Source organism: Chelmon rostratus, chromosome 22 (assembly GCF_017976325.1).
Source record: "Chelmon rostratus isolate fCheRos1 chromosome 22, fCheRos1.pri, whole genome shotgun sequence".
NCBI lineage: Eukaryota > Metazoa > Chordata > Actinopteri > Chaetodontiformes > Chaetodontidae > Chelmon > Chelmon rostratus.
The window spans coordinates 1349925-1377905 of NC_055679.1; the positions used below are offsets into that span (position 1 = coordinate 1349925).

The 27981-nt window shown below is 42.3% G+C and overlaps 1 protein-coding gene across 1 annotated transcript; it reads left to right on the plus strand.

Moving 5' to 3' along the window:
• Positions 1-16407: 16407 nt before the first annotated feature.
• Positions 16408-19978, plus strand: rergla (RERG/RAS-like a). Its single transcript, XM_041964249.1, has 5 exons — positions 16408-16459; positions 16567-16623; positions 17496-17569; positions 18977-19125; positions 19224-19978. Exons 1-5 carry the CDS (start codon positions 16408-16410, stop codon positions 19507-19509), a joined length of 618 nt encoding a protein of 205 aa, XP_041820183.1. The 3' UTR covers positions 19510-19978.
• Positions 19979-27981: the final 8003 nt, after the last annotated feature.

The window sequence follows — 27981 nt, forward strand, 5'->3', positions numbered from 1 at the left end:
TTCCTGCAGACATGAACGCAGCATGAATAACAGCTCAGGTCTCTTCCTTGTTGCGGGGGCTGCGGGGGCTGCGGGGAACTTTTACTGTCCCTTCACACGGCTTCAAAGTGACACATTTCTGACTGATGGTTTGTCCCCAGACAGGTGTTGACCACACTGACCACACTTAGTCAGGCTGAAACCCAGAGACAGCTGAGCTAAAACAAACATGTTAGGAGGCCTCCGACAGGAACACTGTCTCAGCAGGGGAGGGGGGCATTCAGTCATTAGTGCCGCACAGGTGTATTCTGTTATACTCACCACTAGATGGCACAGGAAGACTGAACTTCAGCAGCTGGATCTGTTGTGCTGCTACACCCATAGCTAAAGATGCATTACCTTCTTTTTCTGGTGACAGCTGGTTGGGGGGAATCAGGGGAATCTGAGTCCCACCAGACTAGAGCTAGTACATGAGCTATGTTCCTTTGTGTTCTGTGGTGTCAGGAATTGGAGTATACATTCAAATAATAAGCAAAATCTATTTCTATATTTTAAAAAAAGGTCAAATTATGGCTAACAGGAAACTTGGTGTAAGATTATCATTGTGATTGTATTATTAGTGTTGATTTTATTGATGCTAATACAGGTGTGTGGTAGTATGATGTCACCCTTTCACCTGGTTTCCTGCATCTTTGCTTTGTTTACATTATGAACCACAGTGGAAGTAAGTCTTGGACTTGTGTCGGGTCATCCTAACATTTTCATATATAATATCACATATTTTTGTGTGATGTTTGTAAGAGAGTAAGAGTCATTTCTTCTTTAAACTTCTCACCTGGTTTCATTTCAATAACTGTTAAATAATCCAATAATTCACACATACAAAAAAAAGCCCCAAAACACAAACATATTTATCTGAGATTTATCTTGTGTACCGTTGGAGGGGCCATGACCCCTTGATTGGAAACCACTGGACTAAATGAACTAACTGTATATAAAGAAGTTAAAACTAGCTTCACCTTGAGTAGAAACAAAAGTAAGATTCTGCTTATGCATCGATACAAAAGCATTAACAATAATGTCATATTTGATATTACTGCACTTTTTTTCTGAAGAACAAGAGCACTTTTAACTTTCTATACTTAAAGCTGATCCACACTTCTGTACTATTACTGATGTGAATAGTAAATGCAGGACTTCTACTTTTACAGACCATACACAGCTGTATTTGTACTTAAATACTTACTTACTTAAATAAAAGGTCTGAATACTTCTTCAGTGGTGACTTTTGCATTTGCCTGAATCATCTATGCATGAATAAATCATTTAAACAGAGTGATCCTACTGATCATTTCTTATTTGTGTCAACATCCAATGAGCAGTCATTGTGACATAAAGTGAGATATGTCTGAGTACTTAATCAAGCTGAACAAACCAATCACATGATAAGACAAATAATGATAATTATTATTAATTAATAACATCTAAACCGGTCTAATTATATGTCATTTGACAGACGTAAAGCCATCCTAATGTTTAGACACCTGTGGTGCTGCACACAGTCACAGCATCCAGTGGTTGTTGACCAAAAAACAACTTCGGGTCTTTACTGCTCCTAGGATCCCAACCACAAGAAGCTAAGATAGACTCAAAATGTCAGAGACAAGGTGAGCTTTTTTCCCAAAAGAGTGTTCTCTCAACAGTGGACAGAAAGTTGGGACATTGATTTGATTATTCACAAATTGTTTTCTTTCTGTTCTACAGCATCAATGGCTGTGAAGTCTATGATCAGTTCTTATGTCTTTGATACACTTACAGGATCATCAATTGTTGGACCATAACCAGGTGTATCACATTAAAGTATAGACACAACTATGTAAATAAGACAAGGTGTAAGGAACTGGAATTATCCTTCAGAATCCTCTTTGAAATCTTCTGTCAGCCTCATTAACCAGTCCCTCATATCTCATCCTGCATTTTCCTGACACCTGGCCTGACGGCATAATCTGCCACACCTGAATGAAAGCACCCCCGCCTGCAGAGACGGCGCTGTACGCTGGCAGCTGCGGTCAGAAACAAAGACAATGAGTGAAAGTCATGAAAATCGTGGATCAGTGTGCTGCTGCAGCAGAGAAGGGCCTTTGCATGGGGGTCCGGACTGCCTAAAGCTGATGGTTGATATCAAATGGGTCTAGCGTGCCTGCTGTGTTTGGTGAGGGCTACCCTCAGTGAACGCAGGTGTGTGTTTTGATGTTTCAGCTGTTCAGGCAGGGATTAGAACTACCAAAGGTAAGATAAAGCTTCTTTTCAGGAGAGGTGAGAATGTGGACAGACATATAAGACATGAGAGCGCTGATGCATACTGAGCTGTCTGTCAGGATCCTTCAGCACAGGTCACCAGGTAACTGTAGACTGTTAATGCAACACACTGCCACCAGCCCTCTGTGTCCACATGGGATCAAAACATTCAAAAAAGACTGTACGCATATTTGTGTCTTTGTTTCTGTGCTTTGATGTGGTTAGAAGTGACGTCTCAATGAGGATTTTATTTTGGAAAATGAATATATACTGTATCACGGATGGGGTTTACAGAGTTATACACAGTGTATACATTTGTGCTATACATAATGCACTAAAAAAGAACAATAATATGCAGATCAAAGCACAAAAAACACAGCAAAAATAATCAAATGCACAAGACATGATGAATCCCGTCTGTCTGGTCTGTTGACACAGTGTGAACACTGGAGCACGTCCGGTAAAGTATTCACCATCAATGACCATGAAGACCAAAATCCTGTTCACAAGTTTAGATTTAACCCTTAAAACAAACAAAGGTCCAGAGCCAGATAATGCAAGAGCTCTGATAGGTTCATTCTGCATAAGCAGGCCAGAGTTATGCTATGGAGCAAAGCCAGGAGGGCTTTATAGAGAGGAAGTCGTCAATTCTATATATACACATACAAACATAGATAAACCTACAGTGTGCTGTAACCCTAACACCTCCGGTTTGATTTCACCAAGGACCTTTGTTGCAGGTCATTTACCCTCTCTTTCTCCTTATTTCCAACATTTACATTAAAGGAAATTGGGTAAATTTTATTTACCTCTGTTGTATTCACAGTAGATGTTCATTCTGATGCTTGATATGTGAAGTTATTCAGGGACTCGCTGCATAAGCAGGAGCTTTCCATCACTGTTCATTCTCACTCAAATCGGTGACTATTGTTTTCAGGACAAATGTAGGGCATCCAGTCCGTTCCATTAATAGCAGCGAAGTCCGCCTGCCATCCATCAGACTCGACCCATATCTGCAGCTCTTTGCCTTCATCTGTCCTCCCTACGATGTGTCCTCCACAGTCAGCTAATGGAGAGGGATGGGCTGCTAATGCAGTCTCCGCTTTACTGTTTACTGTCTCAATGTTGTTTTTTCAAATTAAGGGTTTTTTTGTGGTTGTTGATGCAGTCCATGGTGTTAATATGTAATAAGTTCCCATCAACAACTGATGGGAACATTAACAGATCGTAACTGTACACAAAGCTGGCCAGTGGAATATACTCAGAATGAATGGGCTGGTTGCTAGCTAATGCATGTAATGTATTTTTGGCTCTTGTGTGTGCTTCAGTGGCTCTAAATCTGGCATCTCAAACCGGTTCCATAAAGGGCCGCGTGGCTGCAGGTTTTCATTCCAACCCAGGAGGAGCACATCAGGCCAACCAATCAACATCAAGGGATCACTTAGTTGTCAGCTGAAGACTGAGATCAGCTGATTAATTGATTCCAGCCTGATGTGTTCCTCCTTGGTTGGAATGAAAAATTGCAGCCACGCGGCCCTTTATGGAACCGGTTTGAGATGCCTGCTCTAAATCAATGCAATGTGACAGGTTTTTAAACAGAAGCTCAGGATTCAATGCTGAGAAATAACAGTTGAAGGATAGTTCTGGTTTATAGTAAGTCTTAATTTGATTAGTTTTGGCCAACATCAGTTTTGATTACACTGTACTCATTAAAAGTAACTACTGAGATCTGGGATCACAATGATGTCAGTCACATTGTACAGGTCAGGACACTCAGGCAGTCAGCTGATCCGACAGGCAGGAAACAAACTAATGTCAGAGCATCCAGCTCATACCAGACTGCAACCACTGACCCAGATTCTTTGTTTGATTTAAGACAGGCACTGCAGGGACACCAGTGAAGACAATGTGTGGAGCTTGTGTGTCCACAAACCAGGTGTAAAGCTGCTGGCCCAGATCCTGCACCCTGTGATTTCCTTTTCTGCCTCGAAAACACTATCAACCCAGGTGTCAAGTAAGACGCCTGGTGCCTCTCAACACAAATCATGTCTGACATTCCTGCAAACTTGATGGAAGACTTGTTTCTTGTTTTTTCCGTACACAAGACCGCCAGCGTCACTCACGCTGCTGTCAGTTTGATTGACAGCTGCTTCCCCCTTCTCCCAGATGTCATCCGAACTTGGGCTTGATCGTGAAATGAGACGTGCTGTGATTAGTCGTGGTCATACACGTTGTCTTGCCACTCACCTGACCAAGACACAGCGAAAGTTAATGGTACCGTGATTAGAGCTGACCATCGTTGAAGTCAAGAAAATCGTGTAGTCTGATCCTGACATAACCTCTCTAACTGAAGCCCCGGTCAAGCTGTTTCCTGCTACTTCTGTTGCATAAATGACTGAACTGTCTTGTTCTGTTGACAGTTTTGATTGATTTGTCTGTTTTTTTTTTAATCATGAAGTCTTAATGTATGGCATTTGCATTCACAGTTTATGTTGTTGATGTCCTCCTTGGTATTAAGTTGACACTCCATGAAACTGAAGCCTTGTGAAGGAGAAAACACACAGGAGTGCACTCCGTGATGCAGTTACAACCGCTGCTTCCGTCTATTTTGGACTCATCTGTCTCTCTCTATGCTTGTTGACCTATTTATTTTCCTTTGTCTATGAACTAAAGGAAGATAATTGTGATCCATCTATAACAGACGTCCTCCTTCGGGTAAAACAGCTCCCTCTTTTCAGACATGAAAAGAGTGGATTTAGAGTGTGGATGAAAATAGTGGTCGAGCATTTTCCCCTAATGGATCCATGCATTTTCAAGTGGTCCTCAGTGCAAAGAGGGGGCTGCAAGTGAAAGACACCCATGTGCAGAGCACGCTCATCAGCACCACTTATTTGTTTCTTTTGTTGTTGTTCATATTTTATTCCACAGAAACCTGTCACCTGGCTCCAACACTGAGGCTGTGACTGTGTCTGCAGTAAAACCACGATGGATGCCCGTGGATCCTCCATAAGTGTTACAAAACAGCATGATAATGTCTCAAGATTTTTTAAAAAGTCAGTGCTAGCAGATAGATTGCATTAGTTGTAACTATTAGTTTGTGTCTATATAGAGTGACCTAGATTAGTTTGAAAAATTATTTACAACACGTCTTCATAATAGTGCCCATCTTGTTTCCACGTTACGACTTAAAAGCTCAGGAACACACAGAAGAACAGCTTCTAAACTTGGGAAATGGGACCATCCAAGGAGCATTTGAATGCAGCATGAGAACAGGTTGTTTATAACTAAGCAGTTGTTAAACAGTCATGAAGGGGCTAGCAGAAAGTACATGGGCTTTAGCTTGTGTGTCACACTCTGGTTTTTATCATTCTTAACTTAAGTGTTGGGAGGAAGAGAGCTGATTTTGGTATTTATGTCCCCATTACATAATTACTGTTTTTCTCATACACCCACTGAGGAAAATATCTCAGCTCTCCCTTGAATGCAAGATCACTAAATGCCAGTAAATACTGCATGTTTGTTTTACTATTTCAGCTCCAGGACACGGTGGAGGAGGGCAGCGTTAAAATAATCCATCAGCTGCCGCCTCCATGTGAAACAATGTTTGCTGTGATAATATATAATCTAACAGTGTCATGGAAACGGAGAGGAGAGAATGGTTGTATTCTGAAGGAAAAAATGACTAAGTGCACTATACATAAGTCTTGAGAGGGATCTTGCCCCTTAAATGGTCTTTTGGAGCAATGAGCATATCTCATACATTGACCAGAACACATTACTTTGACAGAGGATGACCTTCCAAAGTACATTTCATATCTTTTTTAGCCTATTTAAACTCATCTTATTTATGTCAGAATGCTGCTGATTTATATTCCCTGATAAGATGTATAATGGTCAGTATACATGGCAGGGATAATATAATCATTCATCCTCCATATCAGTCCCACATCAGAGTCTAAGTCATAATCACACTCGCTTTTAATAGCCCAGCTCAGAGTGGAGAAGTGGCTCGAGCTGTGAAATCTTGCTGTGTGAGTGTTTTTCTTCATATCACTTTTGCTACATTTTATACCATTGTTTCACCAGTTTGCCTCATTTTCAAACAACATCTCACTCCACACATAGAGTAACTTGTGAATTAGGCATAATAGTGTGATACATGTGATAAAGCACATGGGGATGGGCATGTACAGACTTTGTGCTTGTATGAAACACACCCATATGCACTATTAAAAACAACAACCAGCAAACAATTCCGAGGAATTATGGTTTATGTCCAATGCCGACATTCAGTGCCAGAGTAGGAAGCAGTGTGTCCTTCATGCAGTGAGGTGTAAAGTAGCAGGATAGCATGTCTGACTTTCATGTAGGAGACTGCATGAAAGTCATGTAGGAAATTGCAGGAGGCTCCAAAATTGGACAATTATCTGATATCACTGTTCTTGTCTAGTGATGGGGCTGAAAAAAGCAATTCCAGATTTTCAGATGTTAGTATGTACAATAAGCAGCAATATCCTGTGCGTTTGATCTGGCTGGCCTTGCACAGTTCTGTCAATAATCCTTCAGTTCAATCAGGGCTCTTCCCCTCTTGCCTCAAGCGCTCATGCAGTTATTCCACTAATATTGAAGAAGAGCAATTTAGACCCATTTTTACAAACAACTACAGACCAATCTCTGATATCCCTTTTCTCCGTAAAATACTTGAAAATGTTTTCTACAAACAGCTGCATAGTTACCTAAAATTCCATAATCTGTACGATGTGTATCAACCTGGGTTCAGACGTCCGTTTCACAAAGCAGGTTTACTGAAAACTCCGAGTACGTTAACCCTGAAATGAGGGAAACTCTGAGTTTTCTGTTTCACATAGGAAGGTAAGTCAAACCAGAGAAAGAGGGGTAACTCAAGCCTGTTTCACAGACAGGGGTAAGTTAAACTCTGGGTCAGTTACCTTAGTAACAGACTCTATGAACCTAACCTGGTCGGGACCAGGTTTTACTCAAGGAAACTCGAGTTTCTCTGTGTCTCCGCCCTCTCTCAACCACACACCGTATTTCATTTCCTCATTCATTCAGTCAGTCAGCAGACGAGTTTTGGCAGTTCTGCCGTCTGTTATTTAAAAAAAAATCATTAAAAATATCAGTCAGTGGAAGTCCATTAGGCACAGTAGGACTGTATGCAGGGCGGTGAGAAAAGTGTGCCTCGCCCTGAAACGGCTTTTACCAATCTTTGTTGTTTTCCCTGGACATAAACCCGTCAGAGTCATCAAGGAGGAGTTCCACAGAATTGCAGGTGAATGATGTAGAGATCTATTAAATGAATTTTAAATTATATTTGGTTAATGACGTGCTGCAACCTCAGACTGGGATTAGTAATTTTAATTTCTTTGAGGATTTCCCAGTGTGATTGGCTGCATAGATGGCACACTTATCCCCATCACAGCTCCTTCACATAATGAAGCAGACTAGTGTTGTGACGTTCACGAACGAACTGGTTCTTTTGAACGGCTCGTTAACATGAACGATGGGAACCGAGTCGCAGCTGGGAGCCGTTCTTTTTTTTTCCGAGTTACATGTGGAGGAGCGCTGCCCAGCTGCTCGGTGCTTATTAGATATGCAAATAGCATCACGCCACCTTGTGCACGCTGCCTTCACGTGAGTGCGCCAGTTACAAAAAAAAAGCAAAGCACCGTCAAAGCAGAGTAATGTGGCGCCACCCTGTGGAATATTTACAATGAATCCAGATCAGAAATCTAATCCACACATGTCAAATAACGTTATAATCAATATTTCAGAATAATTTAAACTCATATTGGTGGGATATCTAAATTTTTTCCTCCCAGTGGTCATTTCCAAGATAAAACGAGTTAAGGCCAGACTGCCTTCTTAAAACTTAATAAATATAAAAATGAGCCAAATGAGCCAGTTTTTTGAACGGCTCTTTGAAAGGAACGGCTCACCAAGATCCGGCTCCCCTCAAAGAGCCATAAATCCCATCTCTAAAGCAGACTATGTGAATAGGAAGTCCATTCACATCCAAGTGGCCTGGGTCGGTTCATGAATCAAGAGACTCAAGGGTGCTTGGTTTCTGATCAAGATTGACTGTCACATCAGTGACGATGACTCTGATTGGCCACTTCTGTTCCATCATTCTCTAAAGAACAGAGCCATAAATTAAGTGCAGTTAACATAATATATAATGTTTCAAAGAAACAAACAATGTGCCTCTGACTCGGTACGCTGACAAAGGAAAAACATCATTGAACTCAGTCAGCTGTGCTGCTTTGTGTCAATTCAAAAGCACGAAGATGCTCATGATACCATGCAATCATTTGTTTGCACAAGAAAATAATGTCTGCATTAAGCACGAGCACTTGTTTAATCTGTCTGAACTCTGGAAGCCCCCCACATGAACCTACAGAAACAACCACATCTGATGCATAGTTCATTCCATCAATATTGGCAGAAACAGCTGACAGGACAGTGTTTTGAAGACTAAATCTTTGGTGCAAAATGTCTTGGATGTGCTCGGGAGGGAAAAAGTGCAGAAAGCTTGGTGTAAGAAAGTAAACCTGAAAAACTAGTATTTAAATGTGCTATTCCATCTTTAGTCAGTGTCACGCCCTCCACCTCTGCCCTCTCCTGGTGGCAATCCCTCTCCCCTTTCCCCTCCTATCTCTCCCTCTTCCTCTCTCATTCCTTCCTCAGGTGGGCGTGTGCAGGCTGGTGTGTGAGGCACAGACAGGTGCGGTGAATCTGCCTATTGGTACCTCAACTCACCTGTGGCGGGGCGTGGTCTACCTCTGCTCCATTGTTCTCCCTCTGCCATAAATACCGGCCTCAATCCATGGCTCGACGCCAGACCGTAAGCTACACTCAGTCAGTTTATTACCACCTCCGCTGCCTTCTGCCTGATGCTCCTCTGATTCCTGACAACTCGGCTTCTCCAACTCTCCAGCCCATTCTCCAGTTAGTTGTTGGTAGCCTTAGTTGTTCCCAGTTAATTGATAGTGTGCCCTAGTTCCTTTGTTGGGTTACTGTGTTCAGCATTTTATGTTCCTTTGCTAGTCTTGTTTCTCCTGAGTTATGTTCCTGTCCAGGATTATCACCATTTGGGCTTGTCATTGAAATTGTGAAAATATTCTGCTAGGAATAGTTTGGTAGTTGGTCTCACCTCACTGTTTTTTGTATATAGCACTCTGGGGTTTTTGTGTTCACTTATTGTAAATAAATTCTTGTATAAACTTATTTGTGTACTGAGTTCTTCATCTACGGCTGAGCCTCTGCCCTCTGAGCCTTGACAGTCAGGGGAAAGCTGACATTTACAGTGTGCAATATAAGAACAAGTGTACGACATTATGGTGGTAATGAAGAAGAAGTGCTGCTATCTGTCATCAAATACTGTTTTGACTGAAACAACACTGAAGTCCTGTTTGGACACCATTAACTTTACTTAATTTTGCTGATTTTACTTAATCTTGCTGATCTATGTGCTTAGCATGTGACATAGATTGTGTGTCCTGTCCGTCGCACTTTGTTTTGTTCTGCGTTAAAGCTGGTAAGCTGTACTAGCATGCTGGGTTCCTGTGTGATAAAGAGACAGTTATTGTGTCTCTGCTGCAGTTAGGATCCCCTCAGCTTCGCTTTGAGTGCCCCTCCCTCTCTCTCTTTTACTAACCCACACATGCACACATCTATGCTCACTCATTCACACACACACCATAAATGTGCAGATAGCTGTGGAATAACTCGCCACCATCTTGTTAGAGACATGTAAATGCATCTTCCATTGTGCTTCTCATAAGTCTTTGTCAAGCCTTGAACCTTGCTACTATGGGCCCACTCTCTGAAGCAAACTGCCTGATGATGGATCGAAACTGTGCCATCTTAAAACCTTCCTGTTCTCTCAGGCCTGCGGCCGGCAAGTGCCTCCGTCTCTCTGTTTGTCTTGCTGTCTCTCTCACTCTCACTTTCACGCTTTTGGGTATGCGTGGGTGGCTATTTTATGTTGTTGCGTGGACAGGGGATGAATCATCTTTAAGAATTTTTCAATTTTTCATTATAATGTGTATTCATGTTCTATTCTATTTTGTTCATTTTTGCTGTGTGTGAAGCACATTGATCCACTTTGTATGAAATGTCATATCATGTGATATAAATAAATGCATCATTAAATTAATGTCAGTTATGAATAAAAGTGTATTTTTCTCTAGTGTAACAGGTGTCATATTTTCACCCTGCAGTGACTGGTTTCGTTGTAGCAGTAAAGAAAGCGTTATCTGCTCTACAAACACAACTGGACTTATAACAACATTATGTTCCTCGATTGTCCTTTTTTTTCTTTCTACCAAACAGTACCTATCCTGTTTCTTCAGGTCGGCTTTAAACTGACAGATCAGGATTTCTACAACCTTCAGGTAGCCCACTGAAACAAAAATGGACATGACATCAAACACTTTGTTGTTGATGATTAATTACATGTCTAGGAGACAAACTATATCTCAAACTCGGACACAGATCCTACAGTATGCTGAGGGTGTAACTCTCAACCAGAATTTGTGTCTCTTTGGGATACTACATATGCATGGCCCTGTTTATTTAACAATGTAAATTAGGACATTGTAATCTCCCATAGGTCCTGTTACTCTCCACTTCCAGCTAGTCAGTGAAAAAGCAGAGTCAATTAGAGGAGGATGCTGTTATGGTTAAAACAGACATTGCTGTTTTCAGTGTGACAGCCTGACATGCTGAGATTAGAATTTAGTTTATAGAGAATATTATTTGTCTCTCTGTGGTGAACAGCTCATTGCTGCAAGTAGCTTTACCTTCCCAACTGCCATTTTTTCAGAAAATACAACAGAATTGGTTGTAATTGGTTTAAAGTCATGACGTTTTGCATAGTTATACATTACTTTGGACAAACACGTAACTTCATTGTTGTTAAATCTCCAAAGATATAAATAAATAAATAAATAAATGGATAAATCAACAGGCGCGCGCACGCACACATACACACACACACACACAGCACTTAACATAACTCTAACTCACCTTCCCATCAGCAGCCTTTTCATTAGACCCATGAAGGATGCTTTTAATTCACACTGCTTTCAGCAAATTAAGTCACATAGGCCACACACACACACACACACACAGATTCATATTGTGTTGTATGTGCACATCTGACATCACACTATATTTTATCCTTAACTTTAGTTTGGCTTTTTGTTATTTTTTTGGTTCTTTTAGAAATCACAGAGAGCTGCATAGGTTGAAATGAAGTGTTCATAACTTTTGGAGAAAATACAGATGAGGATTCAACAGAAGTTCCTCTGAACTGATATTAGACCTCATCCACATATACTCCCTGAAGACTTACCCAGCTTGTTGTTGGGCAGTCTTTTCAGGAACAATGTCTCTTGAGTGATGAACACATGCATGCACGAACACAAGCACATGACATGAAATGGATTGACGATGAATCATTTTCAAGGTAGACAATTTGTGGAATTTAAAAATGTCAGACAAAGCTGTGAGTGCTGAATAAGTAGTATTACTATTTTTGTACCATACAACCTTCAGGTTTCTTGCAAACAACACACTTGCATTGCAGATGGTTACTTCAGAGTCCTGCTGTATTCTTGTGCTGGAGAAGTGTTTCTGTCCTACAGTCCAGTTAGACTGAGGCTGCTGGCACTCTGTTTCTAATGGAAATTGTATTGTTCACATAGAATGCACCATGAATGGTAATATCTCCTCCCTGGAGCAGTTGGTGCGGAATAAAATCCTTCAGGAAATCCTCTCCTTAGTCTTGCACTTTTGCAGAATGATGTTGATCCAGTGAAAAGTGGATCCTGGCAGCTCAAGTGTTCTGGTCACTGTGTGTGTTTACAGCTGATGGAAATATGTAGCTTATCAGCACGTTATGTAAGATCAGGATTTACAGCTTTTCAATGCCACAGGCACCGTAGGCCTTAGAAATATGCAGTCATTTCACTGATTTACTTGCACATATCGTCCAGAGACCCATGGACACGTGAAATCATCAAACTGAAATTTGTTACTTCAGAAGATTTGACATACTTGGAGAGGAAAGATGGGTTAAATGTGTTCTTGCAGGGGAAGTACAAGATGAGGAAGCATTACTGTACTGCCGGTTGCGTTGTATGAAAATGACTTGACTTGATTGACAAACACACAGCTATTTCCCTGGCTTTCTGCACATTCCTGTCGTATCCTGTGGAATCCTATTATATTAATATCAGTCACATGTGCAGCTTGACTTTGCTTAAAGAGAGATGTACCATAAAGACAGAAGCACACAAGACTTGACATAATTAACGGCTCTTAAATGCTTGCTTTAAATTATATTTTTACTTGGGCAGGATGGGTACCCTGTAAGCCCAGAGTTCCTTGGGTGCATCCTAAGAAATATGCATCCACAAGATGCAATTCAGCACAAGAACTGTGGGGCTTCATATCAGGATGTGAGGTAAGATTTCCAACAAGGTATTGAGGGTTTTTGCTGTGACCTTGTTATGTTTCTGCAGTATTTAGCGCCCAAAATACCATGCTCAGGCAGACCAGAGATTGAAGAAAAGTTCAACAGTTTAATGAATGTTTGGATTATGTGCAAAGATGAGTCCAGAGTGACAGGGTCTCGACTGATCCAGGTTCCTCAGGTGAGACCAGACAAACAGGGCGAAGTTGAGAACAGGTGAGGATTTGGGCACCTGAGCTCAGAACAACAGGAGAGTAGGAAGGCAGGTTGCAGACAAGCAAAAACTGACAAACTGGTACTTGGCGTCTTCTCTTCGGTCGTTTCTTCATTCTATCATGGCAGAAATGGTCTTGATTTACCTCAACTACAAGGGTAACAAGGTCATCTCACATGAACAGAAAATCAAACCCAGTTAAGCGATGCTGTGAATAAACTAATTAAAAATCCGGACCAGCTGGGTGTTAAAACCATAGGATGGCAATTTAAAACAACCAGCGTCAGGGCTGAGAAAGAAGCACTTCACTTTTTCATGAGCCAATCAGAATCAAGCAGCGAGTAAACATGTCAGCGCCGCGAGCTGACCAGGCACCATGATTCATACAGACGGGATGATCCAGGTCCTCCAGAGTTGGCGAGTAAGCCACACTTCACACAGAGAGAGAGGGAGTGGGATAGAGAGAGCTGCTCTGAGAGTGACATCAGGTTAACGGGGCACTGAAGATGACATCCCGGGGGCAGGTGTAACACAGCTGCATCAGGGCTGGCCTTCATTTCAGACCCAGCTTTTATTTTGCCATTGGCTTTATTTGTGAAATGTCATCAGGACAGGCCAACAGGTATCCTTTAGTCCACCTATAGAGCGGTTCTCTCAGCTATCTGTGACATCACAAAGTCCTCTCCTCTGCTGGAAACTGGACAAAACTACTCATAAATCAGTCAAGGTCATTGCAGACCTCATTAGGATAGTCGTGGTCATCTGATCTCATTCAGCACTTCTGGGTCATTGCGGACCTCTTCGCACCACAGATCACAAACAGTTGCAGCAGTTATTTTCAGTGATGGGTTCTTATACACAAGTTCTTACAAATGACATGTGTGGGTTCACGGGGGAAGTGCAGCATTTCCCCTTTGTCACTGCAGTCTATGTCTCAAGCATGTGAATGTGAAGGTGCTCGCTCTGTATATGTGGCCTACACAGATTCTCTGGCAAATAATGCATATAACCAGGTTATCAGCTGCTCACTGTCCCCTACTGATTGTGTTCCTCTTATATCCAGCCTTAGCAGACCCTGTCATATTACCTACATCTGGTCATTGCAGGAGTCATTGCTGACAGTTGGCGTATTAGATCACTGGTAATTACTACATATTCATGTCTTTGTGCTATTGCTTCGTATTCATTCCATTCTGCTAATTGCCCAATTCATTGTATTCTGCTAATTACTAATTACTGCACGTCATGCTTTCGGCTAATTGCTTATAGTCATCGTATTCTGGTCACTGAAGAGTCACTGTAATCTGCAATTGCATGTTCATTGCTTTATTACTCATTTTCATTGTGTGGTAAGAGGTGTCATATTCATGACTGTAGTATGTTTCGCTTTCTCTGTCTTGCTGCTGTATTTCCAGTCATTGTGTCAGGCTCATTGTAGGCTAGTCATGAGAAAAAAGATATCAATGAATGAACACACTGCCTTCCTCATGCTTCAGAAGTTGTGATAGCTGGCAGGATGGTGTGGCGAACAGGATTGTTTTAGCCCCACGATGGAACAACCACAAAAATGACAGAGAACAAGCCAACGAGTTCTATTTCATTCAGGCTTTCTTTGAACGCTCCCCGCTGGCCTCCCCATCCCTACAGCAGTGTGTGATGCTGTCACCTTCACACACTGCACACTACAGATGTCAGGAGGGAAGCTTTGCTCTGTGAAGCGTTAGGTCATTCAGCACAGTCTAAAAGTAGTACACCAAGTCTATTTTTAATAAGAGGGTCAGATGGGAAAGTGTGCTGTCTTTGTTATGTTTGGTGTGGCTTTGGTTACTGTTTCATACTCCCTCTCTCTCACTGTGGTGTTTGATATGTGCATATCTGATCTGCAGCTGCTTGTGTGTCAAGTTTTCCTTCCTCCACTGGTTTTTAGACCCAGTGTGATTTCATTTGGCTACTTTTCGTCCAACAGAACAATAAACAAAGGTTTCAGCAATCGCCCCTGACGATTATGAGTGAAACAGCATTTTCATCTTCATGCTGGGAAAAATTCTTTACAGAAAATAGTTAACAAATAGAAGATGAAAACCAGAAAATAAATCAGAAATAAATGGAGGCCTTCACTTTGGTTTCTGGTCAGACTTTTCTGGTGTGCGTTGAGAGGCTTCAAACCTCTATGATCCCGGTTACATTACACCTGAGCACAGGTCGGGTGGGCTGGGGTTCGATGGGACAACCATGCTGTTTCTTTGATTTAACATTTTAGAATCTGTAATTTACTGAGCTGTTAGTAAAACTTACCCCAACCTAACCAAAACTTCCAGTCTGTATTTCCCTTTCACAATCTGTCCCACTTTTATTGGAATTATCAGCGACATGCAGGATTGATCATTGCTCTCTTGTGCCATACTTTTGATTTTACTAAACCAGGACACAGTTTTTCAGTCGTGAAATATCTGCTGAATATTTAAGTACAATTCTGTGGTTCTTATAAAGTCTTCATTTTAATGCTCCTTTAAATTGACCTCGACATCACTACATTTGAGGAAGTATTGAACTTGACTACGACTACACTGTTTCATTTCTGTGACAGCTATAGTGAGTGCTACTTTTAAGACTATCCAGCAAAAACACAGTGGAAGCTCACAAAGGTAAAACTATCCAGTCATTATATAATCATCTCACGACCCCTCCGATTTATCTCATGACCCAGAGGAGGGGCCCGACCCGCAGGTTGAGAATAGCTGGACTATACTGTATGAACAGTAGTTAAACCCAGCTCCGACACAGCCAGCTACCACAGTAAAATGCTGCTGACACATGGTCACACCTAATAATGTGATATACAACAAGAAATCAGTAGATGGGGACATTTTAATGAAGCGCTGCTTTTACTGTTGATACATTTAGCTGAAAGCTCCTACTTAAAGAAAAGCACACATGCAGGCTTTCTATGTGCTTTTATGTAAGCAGGAGTTTACATGCAGGAGTTTTACATTGTTGTGTTGGTAATTTTACTAAAGTAACTAATAAGTCAGTAATTTTATATCTGAACCAAATGGTTAAAAAGACAAATGAACAGCCTACTTCTGAGACAGTATGTTGAATTATTATTAGAATTCCTGATAACTTGTTTTTGGTCTTTATTGGCACCAGGAGAAAAATAAAAGAATCAGAGGGACAATTGCAACAGGAAATGACGAAATGACGTCTCTAATTGAGGAATTATCCTTACATGGCTGGGTGGATGGTGGATGGTGCTGCGCCACCCTGAGGGACCTCCCACCGGCCGGAGGAGGTGAAGCAGCAGCAGCAGCAGCAGCTGCAGGCAGACAGTCCTCAGTGCTGCTGCTGTCCGCTGGGCTCACCTCAGCATGAAATGTGAGCACTGTTCCTGCAGCCGACACTAGTTTGTGCAGCGGACATGAACGAGCTGAAGATCGCCGTGCTGGGCGGGGAGGGCGTCGGAAAGTCCGGTAGGAGAGCCGCGGAACGGGTTCCTGAACGTCGCACATAAAGGAGTGGCTGCCTGTGCTGGACCTCACCTGTCTGTCTGTCTGTCCGTCTGTCTGTCTCTCTGCAGCTCTCATCGTGCGTTTCCTCACCCGGCGCTTTATCGGCGAATACGCTTCTTCTTCAGGTAACGATGAGACCTCCACCTGCCGCTCCACCTGCCGCTGCACCCCACTGATCTCTTCATCATTCCTTCATAGCATGCATCTGTCTCATGAAATCCTGGCTGATTGTGTTTAACCCTTTATAATTTCTCAACAATCCCATATTGGCATTTGCACGTGCACTGCGTTTGACTTGTTGACACTATTAAGTTGGGCTGGCTGTTTGCTTTCACAACTTTTGTCCAACCGAAGTATGTCTGTAGCATCAAGTATCCAAATCTGTGCCTAACACTGAATGTCTGCTCAGATCCGTGCTGTTTCCTCCTTCTTCGTCCCAGCAGATAACACCAGGGCTGAATGTCTGTCTGCCACACACTGTAATATTCTGCATCCCTCCCGTAACTCCTTTTCTGCATGCACGTGTTCAGCATCATGCCTGTGCACCTCTGCTCTTATCACAGTTTCTTGTATTCAGCCAGCTCTGGTTTACTCTGTATGCTGAAGCCTCTAGCTACAGGTGAGGTGGCACAAAGATGGATAAAATGTTGCTTCTGTCAAATGGCCTTTAACTCAGTAGTCAGAGAATGGGCTAAATCTCTGATCAATGTAGTGTTATTCTTGGCAATTGTTAGCCAATATCGTGCTGCAATGATTCCATTGTGCAGGCTCCCTGAAGGGCTGCCTGACCTGCGGGGGGAATGACTCATGTTAGGCTCTGATAGTGGCTCAATAGGCCATTGTTTCCCTGGGAATAACGTAGTTTCATCTGAGCTTGTTCAATGAAGTCACAGCCTGCTGACCTTCATACCTGCCTGCCCTGCACGCATTACTCATGACCTCAGTTTGCCCCTCAGTCTCGCCTTCTCAGGTGTGTTTTCTCCCTCTCTTGCTGCAGAGTGCATATACAGAAAGCGTCTCTCGGTGGATGGGAGGCAGATTTATCTGGAGCTCTATGACCCCTGCTCTCAGGTGAGTTTACGGACAGACGTCACAGTGATTACTGTGGTTTCACTAAAAGGAAGTGGCACAGTGGTGCAGTCTGAGACAGCACATCCACCTGTCCCACTTATCATCATCTGATTTAACCGATCTTTTTATTAAACACAGATAACAACACAAATGATTCCTGGTCAGCCATTCAGCCCTCATCCATTTTGTAGAGTGACTGCCCAGATATGATCATGTTTTACAGTCATGTGTCATAAAGAGGATTTGTATTATATGTTATGAGGTCAGGTGACATAGTGAAGGCAATTCATACATATTTGTGTCATATCACACCTTGTCATGATGTCCAACGATGATGTTGGTGCCAACAGATGCTGAGAAAAATGATTGAGGATGTAACAAACTGGGATCTAAATCCTGATTACCCAGCGGACAAGTGGTGAATGTAACCCATATTCTGTTCAGCTGCTGCTTTATCCATTGAGCACTTATTCCAAATAAACCAGGAAGCAGACTTCAGAGACCTGCACAGGGTCTGCTTGATGACCCCGTTCCCACCAGTGTAGCTATAAAAAATTGGAAAACAGGGTCATAAAGACGAGCATTTACTGCTATTCTCAGCTATCTTGTCTTCAGTCAGAACCATTTTCTAACAAGCATACCTCAAGAAGCTGAGAAACTCGGCAAGGTCGTCTAATCTTTGATTGGACAATCTGAATTTTCTCTCATGTCACATGTTATTCAACAGATGATCTAACAGGGATTTAAATATAGCGTACATTCAGTCTTTTTCTACCACAGAGACGCCTCACAGTGTTCTGCTACGTCAATACAAAATGATTTCCAGCAGGAGCGTCTTTTCATTTCTTCAGCTGATGTTATCATACTTCCTTCTGATTGATACCAGCGATGTGACTGGCTGAGGTGTGTTGTTGTTTGCACCCCCACTTCACTCAGCCCATTTGCACTCTGCGCTGCTGCACATGCATGAACCCAAAACAGCAGGTGGATGTGTGGGCCCGAGACCTCCCGCTGTGCACCTGCCACGCTGGCATGACTGAAACGGGGCGCAAGGAGTGTAAAGCAAAAGCTGGTTAGCATCATCCATCTTATTTGAGAGAGCCAGTCGAGCATGGGACTGTCCTCGGCTGAACCGCCGCCTCCAGCCCGAGTCCAGTCTTGCTGCTATTAATCTGAGTTAGAGCACAAGGACAGGAAGTCAATTCCAGCATCACCTCGCCACCGCAGACTCCAAACCTCTGTCAGTGTTCACACCTCGCCTCACACCTGTATTCCAGCCCTTCATTCATGAGCTCGCAGATGCTTTTTATCTTTTATTTTCAAACTCTTGCATAATGAGAGAGCTGCTTGAATTTGCAGAAATTGTTTTGACCACGACTTGTAACTTTTATGTTTTGTGTTTTTCAGGCTCGTGAGGGTAAGTCTGCTTTAAGCAGCCAGATCCACTGGGCTGACGGTTTCATCGTGGTCTACGATATCAGTGACCGCTCCTCTTTCCTCACTGCCAAAGCCATCGTGCACCAGATCAGAGAGCTCCACCTGGGAACTGCCAAAAGGTGACATCACTGTAATTTAGTGAAAACGGCTGTATTAAAGCAAGAAAAAGTGAGAGTGAGTCACTGACTGTGATCCTGCTCTGCTTTTTGACCCACAGGGACGCAGACTCGCTCATATTTTTGGTGGGAAACAAACAGGACCTGTGCCACATGAGAGAGGTGCGGCGTGAAGACGGCCAGCGTCTGGCCGCTGAGTGTCACTGTCAGTTCTACGAGCTGTCGGCGGCCGAACACTACCAGGAGGTGGCGCTCATATTCTCCAAGATGGTGCAAGACACTAGCCTGGGCAGCAAGGCCAAGGAGCGCAGGAGGCGCCCCAGCGGCTCCAAATCCATGGCCAAGCTCATCAACAACGTCTTCGGCAAGAGGAGGAAGTCCGTGTGAGGAGCATCGGTCGAGCCCGGAACAACGGCACTGAACTGAAATGAACCCTCTGGCTCGGCTTCGCATCTTTGCTTGTGTTTGCTGTCGCTGTATCTATGTGCGTAAAGACGTGTGTGTGTGTGATGTAGCACCTAGCGTCTGAGCCTGCTTGCTGCTTGCTTCCACTGGTTCACGCCTTTCATGAGCAACGCGTCCTGAGGCATTTCAGCCAAAACACACAACTTCAGGGAAATGCTAGAAAAGCGACATTTAATCCAAGATAAATGAAATCTAAGCTGTACTGTATGACTGCTAGTATTTAATCTGTTTTATACGACTCGAGAGGGATCAGCCTGTTAAATGTGTAGTGTATTGGTGTGTGATGTATGTCACATGCCATCGACCCTCTTTTAAACTGTCGGGTGAATGTGAGGACTGTGGGAGGAAAAACTGTATGAAATGATGTGTCATATACTGTAGAATGAAATTCCTTGTACCAAACACGCTGCTTTTCGTTGTTTCTTTAACGCACATGGGACAAACGAGCAAAAATGTCCAGATATTTTCCAGCAGATTGAACCAGTTCAGGAGTCAGCGGTGTGTTAGTCAGGTCAGAGCAGCATGTTGTGATCAACATGAACCAGAAACATGCAGCAGCATGTGAAACATTCAGTTATCGCTACTCACAGGAATAACACACCAACACACAGCTCATCAGTTTGATCCTAAATGTTAAAATGTTTTGCTTGGAGGTGATAAACAGTGATAAATGAAATCTGTTGAAATATTCCTAATGTGTTGAAAAGTGTGGGACTTGGAGTCGACTTGGGACCTGCAAAACACTGTCTTTGTCCCACCTCTGCAATCTATTTAATTATGCATCAGTCTGTGGATGATATTACTTTTCCTGATTGTGATGAGTGGTGCACATACATTTGCCCTGCAGACTACATTTGCAAACTAGATATTATATATAGATATTCATATGCTTGTGTTGTAAAGCACTTTGAGAGAAGCGCGATATAAATACAGTCCTTAACCATTTACAGAAGGGGGTTGCCACCATCATGCCTCAGGAAAAATACAGCAGCATGTGAAACATTCCCAAGAAAAACTATGAAAGAAGTGTAGTTGAAAGGATTTATTAAAATACTTTTTGAAGTATAACGATCACTTAGATTATACTTGATAGCTTTGGTACTGAAATCTGTGGAAGTGGTGAGAATACGAGATACAGCTCACTAAATATTTTTAAAAGAAAGCTAAAAACTACGTTTGACTTTCCTGATACAAGCCTGAAACTTTTGCCCTTTGCTTCACACTTACGCACTGCTGCACTTCTTTTAAAAAGTTGTATTTGACTTGGTTTTATGCATTCTATGAAATCTATTTACCTTATTTTATTACTATTATTCAGTGGGTTTTATTTTCCGTCTTATTTTATGCATTCTCTTCATTCTATTTTTATCCTTATACTAGATACAAGACATGTTACAGCTGTGGCAGGCTGAGCATTATTATTACCTGGTAACTAAAACTTTACATTTCAGTGAAGAATCAGCAGAGTTTCGGAAAGTTGTTTCATTCCCTGATCTGAGCAACAAAGCTGCAGAATAGAATATGATCAGAACTGATGACCAGAACTATGAAAATAATCTGCAACTGCCAATCAGAAGTCTTGAACTTCAGCCCATGGAGCTGCCTCAGTGGTCACAGAGATGCTTTAGCAGTTGTAATTTTTTTTATGTTGCTCATTCCTGAACCTTTGAATATGGAGTTAAAGGTGTAAATGTAAAGCATTGTTGGTCACTCTTCTTTCTGCATAGCTGGTGGTTAATCCAGGTTTCCAAAGAGCAGATTTACTAAATTGCCAAATTGCCTGGACGCCTTGTCTCAGGAAAACATTCAGGTCAGATGAGTTTGTGTTTCAGATTTGAGGTTGCTCTGTGTTTTACTCACCAAATTAATTCGATTACTCAGTCAAACCCACTTGTTAAGGCCCCAGGCCCCCTCCATGATGTTCATCACACCTCTCCTTTATACACACCTTCTGGCTCTGAGGCACTGAAACACACGAGTCAAAGGGAGAGGGAGGGACAGTTCCAGCCAGATCCAGTGGTGTATCCATCCATGTCGATGGGTTTTAACCATCCAGGTCTGAGCTGTCTGTCTCTGAGCTTTCTGCTTTCGCTCCTCTACACTGGAGATGAATGGATTTAGTTTGTGTTGCACTGAAACACGACATTTAAAATTCAACAGCAACATCTCCTTCCAGAAACTGTTCCTAACCTTAACCAAGTGCCACGAGTGACTAAACAGAAGCATAAAAAACATTAATCATGCTTTCGTTAATACCAACTTTTTCCAGCATTAATCAGAGATGGGCACAAATATATCAAAAATATATCTTCTTGCAAATTACCAATACTTGCTCATCGGAAAAAGAGAGTTTGAAATTGTCTTTGTATTTTGGGTATACTTGGGCATAAAAATGTGTCTTATTTAAGAATAAAATGACATTGAATTATGTATTTTTTGTATATCAAATACACAAATACAATCTCATAAAGCATTTTGTTAACAAATGTCTTTTTTCTGCACAGAAGCCAAACAAAATATTCAAAAATAATGAAATATGTATTGTAAATACATTTAATTGAAATACTGTCCACTGACATTCAGTATTCATGTGTAGATGGATGTGAATGGGAGAGGTCTGGGAGGTCTGTACATGCAGCAGAGGTCAGAGAGCTCTCTGCTTCAGAGGCCTGGAATCTGTTTGATGATGGCTAACATGTGGCTCTGGTTTGGGCCTGTGGAGGGTAGAAACCAGGGGGACAGGAGGGTCCACCAGCCGACGGCCTCTGGCCTGATCCCTCTGTGATATGACAGTGGAGTTATAGTCAGCACAGTGCACAGCGGGTCCTAATCCGATCCAGCCTTTAGAAATCCTTCTAACTTTGGCTCCCAAACACTCAGCCTGATTGACAGCTCAATGAAAAACACCTTCAGCTTACTGCACATTGATGCATTGTTCCCCTCTGTGGCTGGGTGCACACTGCACATGAAACCCTCAGAGTGAGTTAGCAAGCATGAAAACATAAGGGTCGCTACTTAATGTGAGGTGTTTGACAAGTTAAAATGTCTTCAGTGCATTTTAAAACGTCACATCAGATCACCAAGTCATTCTGTTCAACACGTTAATTTGCCACCACATAAAAATCAATAAGTGCCAATAACTTTGTTACATCAGCTGTTACTCCCCTGTTCCCAACTGTCAAGTTTCCTTCAGCTGTACCTATTTAAGTTCTTTAAGTATTTTAGATGTACTGACTCATGAAATAAGATGACATTATTATACATTTTTACCCAGTGGTTCACTAAATCATCAGTATTATGTGGTCATAAACCAGTATCACCTGAGTTAGATCCTATAGTTTTGTCAGCAGGTTAAAACAACTTATCCAGATTATCTAAACAACTTTATTTGGACTGTGAAGCTCCTCAGTCATCCAGGTCACAGGATATATCTGTTTGGGCAAAGGCAACTGGACTTCTGACTGATTGATGAGGAGCCCCCGGCATTTAACTTCTGCATGGTTGTTTTCATCTTGAGGGCGGCTGAGGTCACATGTGGCCCACCCTTAGTTCCCCTGGCTGTCGTGTGAGTCACATGAGTCAAGGTGTGGATGGATGTTAAACGGCCTGGGAAAGGTTGTCAGGACGGCACAGTGAAGCTGGATTTCTACCTCTGCACTGAGCTCCACTCATGTGCTCAACTATAAATCAAAACCTGTGACGCACCAATCTGCAGCGGGACTCCTGTCAGCTCACTGCATGGACTGGAAATCCAGGTTTAGTGGATGATAAGTGGTGTTGAAGCAAGTCTTTTGTGCTTTACACTGAACACATGCTGCAAACAAGCCAGCCTGCTACTGTATGTTGAGTCTGTATGTGAGCGGCCTGTTAGGGTGTACGAGCTTCCACTGATGGGTGTACAAAGCAAAGGGAGTTTGCGTTTCTAATCCCAGGTTAAAAACGACCCATGGATCATCATGACACGTTGCTGTACCGTGACATTTTCAGCATGGACTTTCTATTTTCCGAACAATGTCATGTGCAGGGACTCTGCCAAAGGATTTCCTGAACAGAGAAGGATGGAGCGGCAATATGCTCCACAGGTAATGAAACTGAGCTGCTGTGCTACTTTTCAGCAAGGCCTAAGAACAACAAGACTGGTCACTCATCATCTGACCAAAATCATCAAAAAAAACAGCGCTCTTGGAGGTATTACCATGAAATTGATCATATCCATGCTCTCAAATGGATGGACCATTTTCATTTTGGACACCCAAAGAGCAAAATTCCATCTTAAACCCTTAAAAGTTTATTGACCCGATGAATTTACTAACAGGACAGTCAGATAATGTAAAGTAGTATTTAAACTATTTTAATTGAACAAGAAATGACCTTCCTGGACCAATGTTTCCATCTTATTCAGCTCACTGACAGCAGAGATTCAGAGCAGTGCAGACAGATACAGCGCTCCCTCTCAGGGATAGAGAGCTGAGTCCTGGGTGTTGTCCATCACTCGCTGTCTCACTGCTCTGTGTTACAGCACGGAGACACCTGTGCAGCGCAGGCATGTCAGGAATGTACAGCAGGAGAATGTGATGGAGAGCAGGAGGGATGGAAGTGTGTGTGTGTGTGTGTGTGCTCTTTGCACACACACACACACACACAAAACAATGATCTGGACAGGACTGCTGCGTTTCCATTAATTCAGAATAATTATGTAAATTCACTTGTAAAAGATCATCATCTGCCTTTGGAAGCAGTAGTGTGTTTCATTCTGACAGTGTATTAGGCCATGGTGTGGAAAAGAGCTGGTACATTAAATGATCTTCAATACTGCATTACTGTATATTAACCCTTTAAAAGTCTGCTCAATTCAGTTCAGTTCAGTTTCATTTATATAGCGCCAATTCACAACCGAAGTTGTCTCAGGACTCTTTCCATATAGAGCAGGAACAGACCAAACTCTTCACATACAGAGACCCAACAAATCATGCATGATGCATGATATGATTTTAATTTTTTTATTATTGTTATTAGTGGCCCAATAACATAAAAATGCAAAATAAAATAAAATTACAATGCTTTTTTCTTAGAGCGGACATTAAAGGGTTAAAAGTAGTTAGGGGTTCTTCCTCTGGCGAGGAGGAATATCCACAGCAAATATAAAACTGACAACATTGCTGCTGCACAGACTGCTACAAGTACATCGATTTTCTGTGTCATGGTGAACCTGAACAGTGTAAAAGTTAAAGTGGAGGATTCAGACATTGATGTCCTGCAGTCAGCTGACCTCAGACCATCAGGTTTGAACCCAGAACTCCGTTTCTGTCAGGTGAGCATGTCAGGTTCTTCATCAGTGTATCATCCATTTCTTAATACATTTCAGTCAGAAAGAAAATTAGCAAACAGGTTTGTTTTCCTGTTTTGGATTATGGGATGTTATATATGGAAAATCTGCTGCATCTACTTTGAAATCTTTGAATGCTGCCTAACACTTAGCCCTGTCGTCTTTACCAAGAGCTCAGCTGGTCGTCTCTGGCTGTGAGGCAGGACCAGCATTGGCTTTCATTTGTGAATCTTTAATATAGATGCTTCCTTTTCCTTTTGACTCTGAGCTCACATTATCTTGGTGCTCTGTCAGGTTGTTGCTCCACACTCCATTAATCAGTGCGATCTTACAGAGCACCTTATGAATGGAAAAAGGCCTTGAACTTACAGCCTCTGCAGCTGTTCAGAGGATCTATTTCAGAAATAAATGTTTTTGAATTACTCCATTTCATTATCTACTCAATAGCATGATGTTATCCTGTGTTTTAACTTTCAGCTATCATTCATTCTTCTTATTGTTTATCTGTTTTGTTTGCAAGCGCTGTTTACATCTCGACACCATTGGAAGTGAGGAGCCCTCCTCTTTGGTATTTTGAGATAAACTAAAGATGGATGACAGTTCAGCTCTCTCAGACAGCTGCACATTTGGCTTTAACAGCTACTGCAGCGCAACAAACATCCCCTATGTGGAGCATTTCACCGCCTTCTCCAGCGGAACAGATCTCTTCAAACATGATCAGCTCCACCCAAATCATGCAGGATGTCGTCTTTTATCTGAGACCGCTGAACTCACACGTTCCTGCAGAGCATTCACTGTATGAAGGTATGACAGGAAGAATGCGTCCTGTCCTCCGCTCACAGTCTCTGCTTCTGTGTTTGACCTTCAAAAGCACCACCAGCTTATTTATTGTACAAGTTAAACCGTGAAGATGCATCATTAATCAGAAAACCCAAACCAACTCTGGGTTGCCATTTGTGGGTAATCCTCCTCTGAATCTGGCCAAATCTTATTGAACCACATGCTTTCAAATCCAGAAATGCCATGGGGTTGGTGCATTTAAATATCATAAGCCTGTGTAATCAATTTAAATGAGATCACCTGAAAATCCTTGGATCACAGACTGACCGTGATGTGGTTCTAACAGAAACCTTGCTGTATATATCCCATGCTCTCCACCCTCAGCATACAGGGCTCCTGGGTGTCCTCATAGTAATCTTTTCATCTTAATTTTCAGTTAGCTGCTTATTTTGACTGCCTTGTAGCTGTTACCATTATCCAGTCTCAGCATCAATGAATCAATGAAGTCTGCTACTGTAAGCAACATTTGTCCTGCTGACAGAAACAGTGTAAACTCTTTCTTTTCTTGTTCGACTGTGTCCCATAAGCACAGCTGTGTGCCTGTCTCTCTCTCTCCAACGTGTTTGTCCTCCTTGTCCTGGATTTTCACTCAGGACAGTGGGCCGTCCCTCTGTACCTGTGTGTCTGTCTCCCAAGTCTGCATGGTGAAGAGGAGGTCATGTGGTTCAGGAACTATTTGTTTTGTGAAACCTGCAGTTTCTCAGTGTCTTCTCGTATCCATTCTTCATAAAACCCTGATTCCAAGAAAGTTGGGATGCTGTGTAAAATGTATGTGAAAACAAATGTACTTTTAGTAAGTAACAGCACTTTAGCTTTAGCGTCTTTCCATCCCTGGTGATGTCACTGTGTTCCCAGATCTCAGCTATGAACTTGGCGACTACGGTGTTATTGTGAGTGATGTTTATGTACGAAAGCACCCAGTCCCTGCAGACCATGAAAAAGTTTGAAGCTTAGCGTGACATTAATCCTGCGGCACAGATCATGTGCTCCAAACTGGGGAAGAATCATCAGTGCATTAGAATGCTTTTAACTAATACACACACGGAGCAGCTTTAAGATTTCTACGTCTGAAGCCTTTGAAGTCAGGAAGTACAGCTTCATCACTTCCACTCAATTAATTAGGCATAATGAGATTGTGAAACTGCTCCTGTGCTAACCTCCTTTGATTCTCAAAGCCGATGTCTGATGTGTGCAGATGAAAAGAGCACGATGAGCCACCACTCCAAGTAATCTCTGCATTATTAAACTGCAAATGGATTGAATTATGCATAATTGCAGGAAGCTGGATCAACTTCTCCCTTATTTTCCAACCTCACAGCATTTAGAGTTTTCCTCTCCAGGAGCCAAGTTGTCCAACACCCCAAACACTGAGGGCCACAGACTGTAGAGGGCGTCCTGCTCTGGGTGTTAGCCTGTCAGAGCTCATTGAGGACTTCAATGTTCTAAGTCTAAGCTACAAAGAACCTAGAAGAATGGATATTATTATGTTATTAGCAGAGATGCATTAACATGTAACAGAATTTACAGTTGTTGTTGGTTGAGGTGAAGCGAATTCTAATGTTCGTATATACTTGTGCAAGGACTGCTGTAAAGAATACCAAAACATGCACCAATATGTTTTATAATGACACATATAAGCATTTTTGTTTGTGATTTTGCCTGCCAGAGACAGCAAATGATTGCTCCTTTAGAAACAGACAACAGGAGTAAATAATAGGCTGCATTCACCTTATGAGCAGAAATAAATATTCCTGGCATGTCTAGTCTCTCTGCAGGGGTCACAGGCTGAACATGATGCAGTGACAGCGAATAGATGTGACTGTGTTAACACAGGGAGGAACAGCGACACATCAGCGACAGAGCTGCCTGTCTGAGGAGGGAGGACGAAGTGTGAATGTGACAATAACAGAAGGCTGTTCATCTTTGTCAAGACTGTAAAAATAGAACATCAGAACACATGATGCAATCATGAAAATGTCATTAAATCTAGAACAGATCAGCAGTTCCTCGTGTGCACAAAACTACACGGCCAAAAGTATCTGGACACCTGAACACTCCATATCTGACAGTGTATGATGTGATTCTGACGCCATAGCAGCCTAAACCCTCCTGGTTTCGGAACATTGCTGCAGGGATAAACCCACAAGAGCATTAGTGAGGTCCAACACTGGAGGCCTGGCTCTCCGTCGGTGAGCTGGTTCATCCCAGAGATGCTCGATGGGGCTGAG